Raw genomic sequence first — 18,020 nt, 5'->3', positions numbered from 1 at the left:
GTTGTCAGTGAACCTTAACATGAGGGTAATGGTCTTCAAACACAGAACACAGATTGTTTGCTCTGAGATAACCTTTGCAACATTCTACAGAGTGCTTTCATATTGACAAGGGTCTTCAATCAGGTTTTCAAGAGCTATACTGTTCAGCCAACTCATGCTATCTGTTCACCCAATCCCTGCAGTGGTTCAGTAAGGTCTCAAAATAAAAATTAAGTTGTTGACCTTTTTCCTCTGCATCTCGTCTCATCAATACAAAGTGTGTTACTGTATTCCCCATGTTTCTCTGTCTCTGGTGATATATATACAGGTGCAAGGATCATTATCTTTTCTTTGACAAAGCAAACCTTCCGGTCTTGAGATTATTGATTTTTGTTCTCATGACTGATTTTCAACCCTGTTTATTGAATCAATGGTATGTACACAAGAGGTGGCCTGCATTTCTTTTTCTTTTTGTTTCTTTTATGTTTTTTACTGACTGACTGACTGCCAATATAAACCATAAGACAGTTCATACTCCTCTTGGATACTTTGATTCATTTATCTGAAGCCAAAGAAGGAAAACATGATCATGTTAAATTCAATATTGCAGTCAATAACAACTATAGAGCTTGGCTTGGAGCTTTAACAAATAACAGCCTCTGTTGTATAAGATAAGTGGATTTATAACCTATTGAACCGGAGGCTGTTGATGCTGATCTTTCTCTGCATTAAGCTTGTGATGCTGTCACAATATGTATTATCCAGGCAGGTGATGTGGATAATTCCCAGCCAATCAGGAGGAAACATATCATGTGAAATTTTAAAATAATGTTTTAAAGCAGGTTTTTCAGATCTGAAACTCTCTGAATCATTATGACCAAAGCAGAATGTGTTGCACCATAGTTTACATCTTAAGTAGAGATTAATGTATAGTGAGCAGGTGGTGAAGCGAAAGGGTCTTGTCTGTCCCTGAAGGCATTCTAATAAGCATAACCACTTGCTTAATATACATTAAAGACATTTTAGTGAATTCAATAAACATTATATCTGTACAGCTTTTAATGGAACAGATTATAATCAGCCTCCTTGTGGAACTAGCATTTAACTGAACATTTAAATTCACGATCTAGTGTTATATTAAAACATAAGCATGCCTATTTTTTAGAATTCAAACTAAACTGAACATTTCCAGTGAAGGTAAAGTCAGAATGGTTGAGCTGGACTTCAGCAAGAAATTTTATGTTGTCATTTCTGTCCTCATTCAGCTCTCCTTCGTCTCAAGTCGGAACGGTTGCTAATATTGCTGCTGCTTGTTTTTCAAGTTACTTTACAGCAATCTGCAACTTCCAGATGCACTCACCAGCTCTGCTACAGGGCATGATCTTCATCCACTTTTCCCTATTAGGAGTTGGTTGGCCCAGTACTAGTTCCCCTGGCTGCTCTAACATCTATGTCCAGTAACAGTCATTACTTAACAACTCTCAAGACCAGCCTGAAATAGGACATAGCGTTTTTTGCCACAATATTAAGCAATTACAATGCCAATGTAAGGTAACGCTTTTTGCCACGGTGTCAACAGGCAGAGTGAAATATGATGGACTCTTTCCCCCAGATTGATTTGATGGGACATGTGTGAGCATGTGTAACTGGTGTTGTTCTGCGGATAAGAATGAATCACTGTTTTTATATAAGTTTAGAAATTAGTCATTTTTAATTTAGTAAGTATTATATAAGTAAGTAATCAAACTATCTTAGACCACCACAAAGCCTCTAACAATGCATGGTAAGTGGTTGCTGTGACAAAGGGCTGCATCAGCTCAGATGCTTATCACATTGTAAAGGGGAAGTGTCTCATGATCAGAGTCTTGGCCTGCATACAGAGAAAATTATCACTGCACAACATTGTCCAGCCTCTCCTCCACTGCTCCAGCTGTAAGCTCTTCTCCTCTGGCATTCATAATGTCTCATGAGGTGAAACAAGAGATCCTTCCAGCCACCCATTAGTCTTTATTCTCTGCTCTCTGGCTTCTCCCATTTCGTCATTTATTTTAATTTTCCATTGGCTAATCCTCAGGAATGGTGTGCCACTTGAAAGCTGGAACAAACAGAGAAAGATCTACTACACAACCCGTTTCTTTTTTTGTTGTGTTTTCGTCCACTTGCACACACCGACATCAATTCATGCTCAGCTGTCTGCAGCACTTTGTCATGCTGCCATCGGTTAATTGAGTGTCCATAACAACATGTTCCTCACAAACAGATGGCAGAGCTACAGCTTTCCATGAAATCTATCAACACTAGAGTAGCACTTAGGATGTTTGTGGCTGATTAGGATGTCAGTTGGATATAATTTGGATCTTTTTATGATGTGCACTGACTGTGGCTTCTGTTGTTTTGACTCCGCATGAAAATACTGGAACTAAAAGTGAAGGAGGAAGTTATTTAATCCTGTTGCTCAAATACTTTGGTCTTTGCACAAAGAAGACAAAAGCTTCCTCATTGATTTTTATCTTTATTTATTCTACGTCTTCTTTTGAATCTGATTAAAAATTAAAATGCTTAATCTTTTCAGTTCCTTGCTCTACTCATTAATAAATAATCCATTTAAAAAGGGTTATTTATATCTGTTTGAGTTTCATAAATAGCATCAGCAAAAGGAGGAGCTAGGGGATGAGGAAAATAGAAGAGAGGAGGTTATCACATTACATAAATGTTATGAGCCTGAATCAAACTAAGTCTGCAGCGCTGTGTGCACAGAGAGCAGTGGCCTACTTCCACTCTCTCTTTCAACTTCCAGCAAAATAACTGCAGGCACTGAGCAAAACATGACTGTGTTTTGTAAAATAACAGAAACCTGTGTAACAGGTCACATTACTTTACATTTGAAGCCCCTCTCACTGTCTCCAGATCCCCTGCTTTATTCGTGTTTGTCCTCCTTTCTCTCTCTGCCTTCCTCTCTCTCTGATTAGACCGAAGTGTGAACGCGTTGCCAAATTCATTCAGAAGAATTTCATTCATCCATTGATGATCATGCGCACTGGCTACTTTTACAGTGTCAGGTTTGTAAGAGAGAGAGAGAGGGACAGAGAGAGATAACAAAAGGGGGACTCCTGTTAGGGATCCAAAGACAGAGACAACTCTACATTTCAGAACCGATGCATCTCATTTTAGGCTGCATGGCGTGCTGGATGCAAGTTAAATTCGTTTTTTTTTAAGAAACAGGGTCAATCGCGTGCACAGTACCTGCGCTCTCTCAGATGGGGCTGGACAAAATTGGGGGCGTTTCTAGCGGTAGCTGCGCGTAGCTTTCAGACATAGCTCGCGCTCCCAGCTGTTGGGTCGAGGCACCAGTCGAGCGCAGACTTGCTTAGACCTGGTGACCATTCCAGTCTGCGATGAGTGCATAAGAGACGAACGTTCATAAAAAAAAAAAGAAATGTTAAGTAAGATTTGGAATGCACTGGAAGGACAAAAACGCTGCGTAACAGACACATCACGCCTGCGACGAAGAGGGGCTGGTGCGCTTTGGCACTGAAGGGAAAGTCCAGAATTTCTGAGCGTTAAGGAAAAAAGGTCTGCACATTTCAGCAGTGAGCATGTTACCTTGGACTATTTTCTGTAATTTAGAATCATAATTACAAACTTGAGATCCAGACTAAAGGGTGGGGAGCGCCTCTTTCTTGCTCATTTGGCTCTTTCCAACCGTGCCAATGCTGGAATGGCTTGTTGCTCTGTGTATTACGATCCTGGTGGTCCTTTTCTGGCCAGGCTCCAAATATTTTGGCACCGAGAGCAAGACGGATGCTTTGCTTCAAGGACTGGGGCTTTCTCAACAGGCAGCGAAGGATAAAACCGGGAGGTGCGTCTCAGACCGAGATGAGAGCGACAGCACGGGTGAGAAACCACGCGCCGTAGCATTAATCTGCAAACCGTCCGCTCTGGCCAACTACCTCCTGAAACACTGCAGGACTTTCAGTCATTACACCCCGTGTCTCGGGTGGACGTGGCGGGCCAGCGCCTTCCTGCAGAGTATGTATGAGGCATGCTGGCCGTATGAAAGCCCGGTCCAGTTCGTGCGGGACAACCTGCAACTGAGTGATGACGGGCTTGTGGCCTTGGACTGGGCTGTGCCATCCTACCAGAAACGACGCAGGACTTCCAGTCACTCCACGAGTCCTATTCTGCTCATCATCCCCAACTCTTTTGGGAAGATCACGAGAAATGTGTTAAAGGTAAAAGGTGGCTTTTTGACTTCTCTCACATACTCGACAGTAGAGCTTAAAGAAATTATGATGATTATACAAATTAACGATTTAAGATTGATTCAGAAACCAAACAAATCATAGAAAAGTTTATTAAAAAGTTTTCGCACAGCTGACCAGCTACAATATCCCCAAAATGAAGAAATGTGTCCAATGGGCCTGTTCCACAAACCCTACAATTATTTAATCATGACTTTTTAATATAAAGCCTTTTGTTTCAGTTGTTTGAACAAAGATCAGTATGTAAGTTCACACTTCTAAAGTTGTACCATGCACTTTGTTTCTGTTCTGTGTTTCTAAATCAGTTACAGCTAGAGAGCAAATGTGTTATGCATTATACTCATTTTCTACAAGTCTCTACCTCAAAACCTGGAAAAACTAAGCAATGATGAAGCAAAACAATCTTAAATGTAAAAATGGAGAGTCCGGAATCATGCAAGATGAATATAAAATGCACTTGATATTTACATAAAGTATTTTATTTAGTCTGAAATTACACATTCAGTGGTTTAAAAGATGTTTTAAGGTGCCCCTGCAATCAGGAGTGTCCATTTGTGCAAAGCAGTTCCTGTGAATTGAAGCCAAGCAGAGAGCTCAGTTTGAGGAAGACAAAAAAAACTGGGCGGTATAAAGAGCAGATGCAGAGGCATCACTAGTCTTTCAACTGCTCTTTCAATACACTGACTGAGGTAATTGAGTGAGGGATTACAAAGCATCGCTTGACTTGAGGGGCCTGGGGAAGAGCAGGGCCGCTCCACATGAATGCCTGTTGGCTCCCGCACCACTCCGGGCACCTGGTATCATCCTGGTTCATTTCAGTTCCCTACTCCACACTGTGTATGCAAATCTGTCAGAGGCCTACCGTCAGAAACAACAACCCTGTCAGAACTGACTCAACACACATAGAGTGAAACACTTCTTATGTTATGAAGAAAACGAGGACAGAGGATGACTGATAGGGAAGTGTGAAGAAGCAAACAGAAAATATAAGAGTGTTAAAGCATTATGAGTAAGTATTGAATTAATGCTGTGTGACAGGTAAGAGAGAAATGGTGGTGAGTAAGTGTCACATTCAGACAGATCTGAGCATCAAGTCTCTTTTTTGGGGGGGGGGGGGGGGGGGGGGGGGGGGGGGCACAGCCGAGAGTATTTGGATGCTGTCATCCGGTTCCGCTTGGGAGGCCTGAAAGCTGAGGCACCACAAGGGATATAGACCAATTAAGATTGCTCCTGTCACTGTTGAGTCTCACTGTGCATAACCCTCTGTGTGTGTGTGTGTGTGTGTGTGTGTGTGTGTGTGTGTGTGTGTGTGTGTGTGTGTGTGTGTGTGTGTGTGTGTGTGTGTGTATGTGTGCGTGCGTGTGTGTGTGCGTGTGTGTGTGTGTGTGTGTGTGTGTGTGTGTGTGTGTGTGTGTGTGTGCCTGAAAGACAGATAAAAAACGCCTATGTTTGTGTGGGCTCGCACAAATGTGGGTCTATATCAGTAACACTGAGGAGAACCAGAGAAGGGAATGTAAACTCTGTCCTCTTCTCGTATACAGCACGTTTCTCAGAGTCATGCATTCATGAATGAGCTGTCTCTTTTTTTTTAGATTCACACAGATTTTTCTGCTCCTTTGTTTCACACTTCCAGCAGTGTTTACAATGATACTGTAGCTACACAGGCGGTGCAATGGCTTTTTAGGGAGTCACAGTGCAACACAGCAGTAGTAGTAACGTCCTCAAATTACAGGCAAACATGAAGTCTTTTTATTTTTATTTCAAACAGTCAGTATGTTTAGCAGAATCAAATAACACTTTAGCAGAAAACACATTATTAGTCCATCTTCTCAGAGTCTCTTTTTCTCTGTCCCCATCCCCAGCCCTCACTGTATTCTTTTCCTTATTTCTTAAATGTAAGGAAAGTTTACCAGGTGACTTTCTAGTCTTCATGTCTTCTAGAGTATTGGATAAAAAATATATGCTACTATCATAAGCCTGCTTTAAATATGAAGCTTCAACCAGTGGCTAAATTGTTTGTGAAGACAGAAAACAAAGCAGCAGCCTCTGATGTTGGAAAGGGAAGTCAATATGCAAGTGTGAACAAACTGCAGTTCCTTATGTGTCCACATGGGGCTGGCTCTAAAAGCAAAAGTAACAACAACAGGACCCATGTTAAAAAAAAAAACTTTTTATAGCAGAAATTCACGTTTACAACCTGGTAAAACAAAGCTATTTGATCTCTATGTTACTGTTCTTTGTTTGTAAAACCTGTAGGTGGGGGGAATATTTATAAACTTTGTTTTTTGATTGTATTAAGGTTAAGATTATGCATAATTAGGGGCATGGCTAATATGATTGACAGCTGGGCCCAATGAAGCCAGCAACCTTAGCTCCAACTTTTTGCCATTACCTAGATCAACTGGAAGTAAGTTTCAGTGAACATTTCCAGTATGGCGACCACCACATTGGGGCTTCATTAGCCCTCTTCAGAAACCACAGGGTGGCATCACTAAGACTACATCCACGTTTCAAACAGTCTATGTTGGAGACAGCTAGTCCTATTTATTATATTAATTCACCTAAAGGTATCTCTCAAGTTGATCCATTGGCAGATTATCTTGTTTCATTATCATACACGAGTAAAGCTGTAAAAATGACACACTGCAGGAATAGTAGGCACATAGCTCTCGACTCCAACTCCAGCCAAACACACTCACACACACAAACATCATCTGAACCTATTTTTCTTTTCATGCTCCACATCAAAAAAGGTCAGAAAAAAGACCAGTTTAATAAAGCGAGGTGTGTAAGACACGGGGGAATGAGCCCGTTGGCCTGTGATCACTGTTCAAAGCAGTGTGTTGAAAGGCCATAAATGTTCCTGGAAGCAGACATCCAGCTGGTGCAGCCGTCCTGCCTCATATGATTTACACGCGTCACACTTTCCTGACAGAGCAGATAGATTTGTAGCAGTATGACCATTACCTTGTGACCTACTTACACTGCATTCACAAGTGTTATATTCAGTGTGCTTCTGGCATTCATTTCACATATCACATAATCTTCATTCCATATGGATTTAAATTACAACATAATCTTCTCATTATGTGTAATCTAGCCTTCATCACTCCAATGTTAGGTTATTAAACCATTCATTTTGCTTTGGCTTGTTATAGTAGAAAGGTTTTTTGAATTTTCCAAATAACTTGTGGCATAGGAAAATAGCTTAGCACCCGAGCAGGAAATGTGGGAAAAGTTTACTATTAACAGACGTTAATGGATCAGTGAGAGAGGTAATAGAGGCATTAGAAGTTAATCAGTTCTAGGCTTGGAAATGTCTCTATCGCAGAAACCTTTAAGCAAATTGAAATCAAAGACCTAGTGCATACACAGGGATGTCTGTGGCCTGAATGAGAAAAGAGTTTATCCAAGGCTTGAGAAAACATCACAGTTTTCACAGGGAAACAAATCCATAAGTGAGAAAAAACACAAGGTGGATATAACTCTGTTTAGATCTGTTTTCTGTCCCATCATGTCTTTGTGATTCTTAACAGTTCAGTGCTGAAAAAACACAGTGATACCATGTATCACAAGACTACAAATCCTACCGTATTTGTGTAAACCATCATCTATAAAACTGACTACAGTCTTGTACGTATTGTAATTTAGAAGGAAAACTGTCCTCTGTTGGCCTTTCCAGCCTGTCAAAGAGTATTTTAGGCCAACTGTTGACCTGGATAGAGGACAGAGCATTGTAGTGAGATGCTTTGTTTCCTGTAAAAGGCTTTTAATCGAATAACATCCTTCATTTAACTTGATTTGTGGCCACATGTCCTGATGGGGCTGCTGAAGTTTGTCTAACACTGGAGGTGGTCTCACGGACGAGGATCAGTGGGTTTAAAATGCCGCTGGGAGAAGTTGTGGAACTTTAGGAGCCTTCTTGCATTTATGTCTGCGTCATTGTTTCAGCACAGAGGGAGGGGAGAATAAATGCTGCCTGTGTGTGTGTGTGTGTGTGTGTGAGAGAGAGAGAGAGAGAGAGAGAGAGGGAGAGAGAGAGAGAGAGAGAGAGAGAGAGAGAGAGAGAGAGAGCTGGAGTGTTGGCCAGTGTCTGGAGTCCCTGCTGATGGAATTTGTCACTGAGCTGACAGTTTATCAGCTCAGGCAGAAATCTGCTGGAGGAGCTACTGTTTGTTTTTCTACTGTTCTGCAAAGACGCTCAGATTTATGAAGAGACAGTTAAATTCATTACACTTAAGGAAAAGTATTTCCAGTAACTGGGTACCATTAAGAGAGTAGGTTGAGCTGCTGCAGAAATTAAATCTATCGAATTTTCACATTAAGGAAGCGCTCAGCACATACTGTATGTTCCCTCTGAGCTGCTGACATTTATCATCCATTTATCAGATTGTCCGAAAATCTATTTTTCCTGTGTCATTAGTCATTGTTACACCTCCAAACAAAAATGACGAATGATACAGCAGATCCTACACCCTCCCTGCAAATAGCTCTCTCGTTTTATCTGTCTTCCATCCTCTAGGTGTGTTTAGAGTCTGACCCTGAACAGTTGTTACTCATCCCTCTCTGTGCAGATTACACTGAGTGATTCAAACCATAATCACCAGTGTCTGATTTATTTCCTACACCTAAATAAAATATTAATACCTGAGCAGGAAGGCAGGCTGGAGTAAATCCTCTCACACTCAGTTCACTTAATTTAAACTGATCTGCTACATTCATCACTTGGCCTGGCTTTCATACACAGTTCAAACTGTGGAATGCCTCGGTGTGTGTCTCAATATCTGTGGAAATTAAACTGAACTCAAAGGCTTTGTACTGCTTTGAAATACTTCTTTTCCCTCATCTTATTTGAAATTGTATCTACGGAAAGCGTTAAAGAAGAGGGGAATGAATGTATGATTGAATTAATGAATGGCGTTCCAGAGTATTAGCTCTGTTCACATCTTCCCTGAGACAGCTGAGTTATGTATCTGGCTGATTAAATCTCTGTCTGCCTCTGCACTCTTCCCAGCATGCATCTCTGCTGATTTACGGGACAAAATAAGCAAAGAGTTAAGAGACGTTGCTTTGTCTGCAGGGTTTAACACAATCAACACAAAATGAAAGTTCCTCACTGGAGCTTTGGACATGATTTTTTTTTTGATGAGTGAGATTTCCAAATTGAGCATCTTTTTTTTTCTAAACCTTCTGCTGGCATTGACAAAAACATCCTTCTCCTTCACTTTCAGCATTATTCAGAAACTGATAAAAAAAAAAAGGTTGGAGTATTTCTGTCGACAGTGCAGCTGGCTGAAAGAGAAGACTTCCTGCCGGAGACATGAGATCACAGGTTTCTGTGCTCAAACACTTCCCGCTCTCAAGTGCCAGCTTTGGCTCTCAGCCCAGTTCAAGGAGAAGTTGCATAGTGCAGGTTGAGGCTCTCTGGGCTGATCAGTTGACTCTGTTCTCTATGGCAGCTTACAAAAACTACCATAATATTAGCCTCCAGGGTCTACTCGGGCCCTCTCAGATTCGAAGGCACAAGCTCTATCTATGACAACTTATAGCAGGAGACCAGTTAACTTACTAGGTTGTGTCCTCATTGTTAGTTTATGCCAAGCAGCATCCTCTTGAAAAATAATGCTGTTGAAGAAGTGCAAATAACTGCTGCTCCTCAAGTGTCTTTTTGAATCTAAAGCCAAGGAATCCCAAATTGCCCTGTAGTTTCACTGTGGTGCTCCTGCTTCTCACAAACGTATTTCCACAAGGTAAAAAGTGGCACCAAACTGGGTTCTCACATGTTAAACTGCAAATACATTAAGTTGAACACCATGGAAACTTAAATGAGGAGTTGTGTCATGCTGTGGTGTTAAAACCCAGGGAACAGATCTCACTAATACCGCCATGTGGCATTTTAAGAGGGTATTGGATGAAGTCAGCATAGCTTGTGCACAGAATGTTGTGTTGGAGTTTGTTGCTTTCCTTCTTAATGTTGCTCAAATGGATTCATACAGTTCTGTGTCATAAGTGGAATTAGGTACTTTGATAAAAAAGAGCTACAAAAATCTCCATTACATGCTTTTTCCACTGTTTTTTTTTTGTCTCCACAGTTGTGTGAAACTGCACTCTCCCATGGCTACCTTCCTGCAGTTTTCAACCGCCGCAGCCACAATGGCACCCCGCTTACCACCCTCAAACTACAGCAGTTTGGTGACCCTGCAGATCTGCGTGAGGCTGTGCGGTACATCCGTTACCGGCAGCCTGCAGGGAGACTGTACGCAGTGAGCGAGAGCACCGGCTCAGGCCTCCTCCTGTCTTACCTAGGGGAGTGTGGATCATCCAGCTATGTCACGGCGGCAGTCTGCCTGTCCCCCGTGTTCCGCTGTCAGAGCTGGTTTGAGAACGGGCTGTGCTGGCCTTTGCAATGGGCGCTGGTGCTCTACCAGAAGATCTGTCTCAGCAGGTAAGGACGGAGATGGGAAACATGTTGGCACACATTGAACTTAGAGGGAATACTGGATGAAAAAGGAAGTGAAACTTTAGAATAAGATATTGTCAGTGAAGAAAAAAAACCGATAGCAACTTTATAGGCTTTCAATGTTGTGATAAACAGATTCTGATGGCTTGCAAATCATTGAAATCCATTATTTAATTGCAAAAAGTGTAAAGACAACACATCAAATGTTAAACTATAACACTTTGTTTTATATGAGCTCATTTCCAATTTGGTGCCAGCAACACATTTCAAAAGAAGTTGGAACATGGACAACAAAACACTGAAAAGGTTGTGTAAAGCTAAAAAGGAAACACTTGGAGGAACAGCTCCCAACCAATGAGGTTAATTGGCAACAGTTTGGTAACTTGACTGGGTATAAAAATATCCTTCCAGAGAGGCTAAGTCTCTCAGAAGTAGGTAGCTAGGGGTTTAATTCCCTCTGAGAGATGGCAATAAGCAAATAGTTCAACATCTTCAGAATAATGTTCCTTAGTGTAAAATTGTAATTCATCATCTACAGAACATCATATCATTAAAGTATTCAGAGAATCAGGAGAAATGTCTGTACAACAGGTTCAAAGCTGAAAACTGATATTAGATGGCAATGAACTCCAAACCCCAAAGTGGCACTGTGTACACAGTTCATCGCTGCATCAACAAATACAGGTTAAAAACTGAACCATACAAGCCATATAATAACAGAAACGTGGTAAACTTTCAGGGCCCAATCCCTTTAAGATGGACTGAGGCAAAGTGCAAAACTGGGGACCATCACCACTTTGTTATCAGAGCACAGTTCAAAAGCCAGCGTCCTTGATGGTATGGGGATGCATAAGTGTGGTAGTATACACATCTGGGAAGGCACCATTAATTCTGAACAATATATAAAGATTTAGGAGCAACATATGCTGCCACCGAGACACTGCCTTTTCCTGGAAGACCTTGCATAATACAGCAATGTTGAAATACATTCTGCACATAATACAACAGCATGGCACTGTAGTAGAATAGTAGGGGCTAAACTGGCCTGCCTGCGGTCTCAGCGTGTCACCCATTGAAACATTTGGTAAACCAAGAAATGAAAAATATGACAAAGGAGACACCAAACAGTTGAGCAGCTGAAATCCTGTATCAGTCTAGAATGGGACAACATTTCACTTCGAATTCTCAAGAAGCTGTTTACTTTTCAAATACAGTATTTAAATGAAACCATCAAATTCTCATCCCTATTTTAAGGAATCAGGGTTGTGAATGAGGTAGATAACAGCTGAATGTCCTCTTTTAGTTCACTCTGGGGACAACACGAGTGTCAATAGAATAAGTAAATGAAAAAAAAAAAGAATCAGAAGGCATGACATTTAAAAATGTAAAAAAAGGATACCTTGAAAAAGGAAAATAATGGATTACAGTCAGCCAAGAGGGAGTCATGGTTGAAAGGGGCTTGTAAAAAAAACAGATGATTACTTGCAAACCAGTTATTGGAAAGGCAAAAACAATTAAGAACCAATCAAGTTACTCTAGCAACAAATGGACTGCTCAGTGTCAACTCATTGATTCTGTGGAACAGCATGACCCTTGTAATGTTTTTCAAATCAGTACTAAAAAACGATTATAAGACCCATGCAGCTCTTCAGAAGTGATTAACTGTTTTTTTCCCTCGTTCGCTCTGCTCATTTGTTTGTTTTGTTTTTGTGCTCATAGGTACAAGACGGTGCTTGGTGAGACCATACAGACAGACACCCTGTTTTCCAGCTGTTCCTTACGAGGCCTGGAGGAGTCGCTGTTCTGTCAGAATGGACACACAAGCTCTGCACCAGCAGCACCGGCAGCACCATCAGGGACCAGTATTAGCAGCACCTCAGGCATGTGGGACACTTACTGGGAACGTAACGAACCCTTAAGAGATGTGGATGAAGTAGCTATCCCTGTTTTGAGTGTGTGCTCCAAGGATGACCCCATCCGTGGTGACACCCAATCCACAATCCCCTTGGAACTCTTTGAGACCAACCCACATTTTTTTCTCCTCCTGACTGAACGTGGAGGTCACTGTGGTTTCTCCACCCAGCTGGAGGAGAGTGCATTTTGTGCAGTCGGTTCTGCAGGCGTGCCAAACAGCGGGATCGAGAGACGAGGGACCAACTGGAGCCACAAAGCTCTGCTGGAATTCTTCAGGGCGACCACAGACTTCTTTGCAGCGGAGGAGAGGGCAAAGCAGCTTGCCGCGAGGAGGAAGGGGCTCGGGGGAGGGGCAGGAGGAAGGGTTTTCCGCCACCGAAGTGTCAGTACGTGTAAACGAATGCCAGCGTGTTCCCATAATATCCATGCCATTTACAACTGGCAGAGGTCCTATACACGATAAGGGAGTCTAATGGAAGTTAATGGACTTCAACGATGCTTTCTGAGCTGCATGTGAGGGATTCGGGTTGTTCTCCACCCTTCAGACACTCAGGAGTTGTGAGGTGCTGAGTTCATAGTTACCCAGAAAGGATGTGTGTTCTCACACACTTGATGTGAGCGATGAAATTCAAGGGTCGTTAAAAGATCATGACAGACCACAAGCTCATGCGCTGCTGCTTTCCGTTCAACAGCTGACACTAAACTTCAGACTGACAGCCATTTATATTTCCTACAGACTGACACAAATCTCTTCACCACCAGCTATTAAAACTGAAGGATTCTGTCACAGTTTATAAACACACACACACATGCACACACACACACACACATGCACACACACACACATGCACACACACATGCACATACACACACACACACGCACATACACACACACACACACACACACACACACACACACACACACACACACACACACACACACACACATCTGCCTCACATTCAATAGTTTGCTATATTTGCAACCACGACTGGGTATTGTCATTTGGCACACGTATAAGCTCAACACATGCGGTTGTATATCACTCAAATAGTGTTTATTGGGGATGAATGTGTTTAAAAAATGTGCCTGGAGTAGAAAAATAAATTAAATCATGTAAAAAAGGTTGAATAAACTTGAGCTACATGTCAAACAGGGTTGATAGACTTCACAGTAGCATTGTACAGGGAGTTTACTGTTTGTATCTTTGAAATGTATCAATGTTCTGGTCCTGTGTTACCAAGAATAAGAGAATGCTATGTGATTGCCACTAAGTCTGCTGTAAGTGGAAAGTGTGTGTTGTAATGGGATAATATTTTTAAAAGCTAGGTGGCTGAAAGCTCTCATTTTCCTGTCTCGTCTCTTAATCTCTGTGCTGCAGCTTGATGGCTGCTTTGGCACTGAGATGGAGTCTTTGCGATTTGGCAGTATAAAGAAAGTTGAGACATTTTTAAGTACTTGTAAATGTAGGCACTCCTACAAACTTGGTGCGTCAGGGTGATAAATAATACACATTTTCAATTAGGCAGAGTATTGTGTTGGTAGTGTTTCCATAAGGAACCCTATAAAGTAGAGCTCAACAGTATAAAGAATGAAAAAGCAAAGGTTTGGAATCATGATGTCAGGGTCCAAAAATACCAGGCCCTGTTTGTTAACTAATGTTTGTTTTATATTGTTTTATAAGAATATTATTTGCCTCTTAAATGTAATATATGATGTGATGAAATTGCAAACATGTAAGACTAATAAATTAACAAAGATGACAAACTTGGGCTTTTCAATCTGTAGTGTGAGAAACTTTACGTTTGTGTTGATTTTGGCGCCCCCCTGTGGAGAAAACAGGGCTTTCCATCTCTTTGCTGACTTTGTCCTGTACATGTCCCTTAGAGCCTTTTTTTTTTTTTTTTAAGTTAAATGTTTTGGGGCATTTTCACCTTTATTGATAAAGGAAAGGTTGGGGGGTAGAGAGTTGGGGGCATGCAACAAATGGTGGAGGCTGGGAGTCGAGCCAGCAACCTCTGCATCGAAGACTAGAGCCTCTGTATATTGGGCATGCTTAGATGGTTAGGCCCAGGGCACCTCAATACTAAAAACTTTTGACAAAAAAACATCCTGCTCTCTTTTACCAGTCAAATGTACCACTTACTCTGAAACTTTGCTGTGGTAAACGTGGAAACAAAAAGTCTGTTTCAGCAGGATGCAGTTAATCTCTTCATCTGACACCTACCTTGAAAGTGGTTTCAGGCCTATAAAATGACTGTAAAGAATAGACAGTCTTCATGAAGGTGGTTTTGTTTGCTTTTTCAGCTCGTGTGAAATAGTATCAATTGTAATGTGTTTCATGATCAGTCAAAACTCCTCACTGGAGCTGTGGACCACAGGTAAACACTTGTTGTTCATTAACCTTCATGATTTATGTCTTCACCTTCACTAGTTGACACCAGCAGTTTAAACTAATCACCCAGATTTCTATTATTTTAGGCCTGAAATGTTGGTCACATGTTGTTTCTAGGCTGTAGTGCAGGGCTGTAGCTCTGATCAGTTGCTACTGCTACAAAGCTATAATGCTCTTCTATTGGGTGTAAACAAGCACAAATGACAGATTTGATGACACAGTGTGGTTTGGCAGTGTTTTGATCTCAGAAGTGGAGCATGCAGGCTGTCTCTAGTAAAACTGGGCATATCCATCCAACCAGAGTAGGACTGTCGCAGGATTCTCTTTCCAGACTCAAATATTGTGAGAAAAACCCAGGTGTAGTCGGAATAATTAAGTTTGATAGTTTAATATGCTGCCGGCCTCCCCAGTGCAATAGAAGAAAATATTTACAAAAGTGAAAAAAACAAAGATAATTTACAATTATCAATACGTCAGTGTCGTCTCAGTACTACAGTCACTCACTTGACACAAAATAAAACAGCGGTGGTTCATCAAAAAAACAACACACAGAGACATTACCTGCTCAGTAAATTGGCTCAACTGCCAAGAGAGACAAACTGGCCCTCTTTTAAAGTGTGTAGCTCCTCCCACTCGGCGTTGGAAATCACATCATTTTTCCCAAACAATTATATTCCGTTATTAAGGTAATTTCAAGGTGATTAACCTTACATACAATCAAAAGAATTACGCAAACATTTCCACATGCACCTAATTCAAACACATAATTTAAAACAAACACAAAGATTATTTAAACACGGTCACGTGGCTACTTTTGGCCGCCATACATCCATATAGGGTGAGCACCAAATGCGCTCGGTTTGCGCATTCCGGACACGATCTGGTTGAGCTCAAGCCGGTAAGTGCAGCAACCTAAAGACGTAGGCTGTTTCTGAAACCGCCAACTATACTAGCAGTACATACTGATTTGGCCAAAATTCAGTATGTAGCAAGCAGTACGTGAACAAGAGCAAAATCTGCAGTAAGCCAAAACTCCCCGGATGTCTACTGATTCGGGAAAATTTCACAGTAAGCATCGGACCAGTCTGCCTCGCGTACTGTTTCCCACAATGCACAGCGCTCGTTCCACTTTTTCTTTTTCCTTTTTTTTGACGGGAGGAAATACATTTTTGGGTGCTGTGAAAGTAATTGAATTCCATATAAACCATTTCGTAACTTTTTAAATCATAAATGGATGCTAAAGAAACAGTTTCTCTATCAGCTTCGCTGTTGTTTATTTCCGCTTTCCAAAACCGGAAAGTGATGTCTGGCCCAGCAGACTGCAACACAGATCGAACAGAACAGTCACACTACATACTGAATTCAAACGCAGTATGTAGTAGGCAATACCTACTGCCTACTACATTAGTAAGTAGTATGTAGCAGGCGGTTTCGGAAACAGCCATAGACAATGTATGTTTTAATCTCCATCTCCATTTTAGAAGTGTATTCCACAAAAGTTGTGATCTGTGCCCCTCTCAAACCCCTGCTGGGCCTGGTACTCACACACACACCCCATATTATAACACCGTACCCACAGCCATGCCATGCTGAGAGTGTGTTTGTGTGTGTGACATTCTCAGCGGTGTTTGTCCGCCCACTGAGCCTTATCCACTCAGACAGCTGGAACACAGCAGTGTACACACAGACACACAACAAAATGTGGGCACACAGACACACAGTCAACACCCATTCTTAACACTATACACACACTTACACACATTAACACACACAGACAAGCTGTCACATACATAGAGGATACTCATATATGCTCATTATCTGCAGGAAGAAGCACATTCTCAAAGAAAACGCTCGGTCCGACACACGTCTACACACACTGACTCACTTGCGTAAATTAAACCGTTATACAAATAGATAAGGTTTCTATAAGGGTAACTTTAAGTGATGGTAAGTCAGAATCTGTCTCATTATGACCTTAACAGAAATGCAAAATAATGTATAGCATTTCCTGAAAGTGTGACAAGAAACACAATTGTCAATACTCTGTATGGGACATAACAAACTCTTATACTGACCTTATTTCAATCAATATATCCCCAGAATTCAAATGCAGAATGAAGAGCTGCTGTGTCATTTTGCCTGTACACATTGTGATCCTGCAACAGCTACCTGTACTCCTTTGTATTTTTTTTCCTTGCAACCACAGCTGCATAAAACAAGTGTCCCAGTTTACTATTCCACATCACAGTGTTTTTGAAACACAAGAGGCACTATGTGTATACACACAACAGGAGCTCCACATGCACACACACACACACACTTTTTTGATATGCATACACAATGCATGATCTGGCATTACACTTTGCCACCATCTCCCCTCTTCCTGTCCACACTTACAATCTTGAGGTATTGCCAGTTTCACTTTGATCTTGAATTCATCTTGTAATCATCAGATCAAAGAAATAATAATGGCCTTTTGCTTGATGTAAATGTTACAGATGGCTACAAACTGACTTGGTTTGATATAGCAGAAACACATGACTAACATATTTAAATCTGTTTCAATAACACCATCCAACAGTTGCCAAAATGACTACACAAGAATGCATCACAGTCATTGATCGTAGAAATACGTATGAGAGATGCCAGAATGAGGGAAGTGTTTTTGTCATGTTATGTAACAGACCTTGCACAACATACTGTTTCATCAGCCATAGTGTCTTTGAGCTTTAAAATTGAACAAACACAAAGGCTTAATTGTACTGGTGGCAGGTAAAGCCTTTATATGTTGCACATAGACCATCACTGGTGTCATTTGTGTGCTTTCTAATTATAACACCCACAATGTCTATCCTCATGCAGTTGATATCACACTTTTTTTTAAAACTCATACACGTTTTAGTCAGTGTTGTGGACAAAAGCAAGTCTGTGTTTTTTAATTTCTTTCTGGAAATAAATGTGGCAATCACAGCTTGAAAATTGAGCTGAAGTGACATCAGAGGTTAAGTGCAA

At 41.3% G+C, this 18,020-nt stretch overlaps 1 protein-coding gene across 1 annotated transcript; it reads left to right on the top strand.

The window, feature by feature from the left end:
• Positions 1–3,302: 3,302 nt before the first annotated feature.
• On the top strand, positions 3,303–14,375 carry abhd15a (abhydrolase domain containing 15a). The gene is made up of 3 exons (XM_034700599.1): positions 3,303–4,211; positions 10,334–10,686; positions 12,421–14,375. Exons 1-3 carry the CDS (start codon positions 3,690–3,692, stop codon positions 13,076–13,078), a joined length of 1,533 nt encoding a protein of 510 aa, XP_034556490.1. The 5' UTR covers positions 3,303–3,689; the 3' UTR covers positions 13,079–14,375.
• Positions 14,376–18,020: the final 3,645 nt, after the last annotated feature.

The sequence above is a fragment of the Notolabrus celidotus genome, chromosome 14 (genome assembly GCF_009762535.1).
Source record: "Notolabrus celidotus isolate fNotCel1 chromosome 14, fNotCel1.pri, whole genome shotgun sequence".
In the NCBI taxonomy this organism is placed as follows: domain Eukaryota; kingdom Metazoa; phylum Chordata; class Actinopteri; order Labriformes; family Labridae; genus Notolabrus; species Notolabrus celidotus.
The sequence above is the reverse complement of the archived record's forward strand: the minus strand, read 5'-3'. Positions and strand labels throughout refer to the sequence as shown.

Bases quoted from the DNA above. Each gene is read 5' to 3' on its own strand.
- abhd15a (XM_034700599.1), top strand. From the start codon at position 3,690: ATGCTGGAATGGCTTGTTGCTCTGTGTATTACGATCCTGGTGGTCCTT. The intron at 4,212-10,333 runs GTAAAAGGTGGC...TTGTCTCCACAG, and splicing joins TCACGAGAAATGTGTTAAAG to TTGTGTGAAACTGCACTCTC. The intron at 10,687-12,420 runs GTAAGGACGGAG...TTGTGCTCATAG, and splicing joins CAGAAGATCTGTCTCAGCAG to GTACAAGACGGTGCTTGGTG.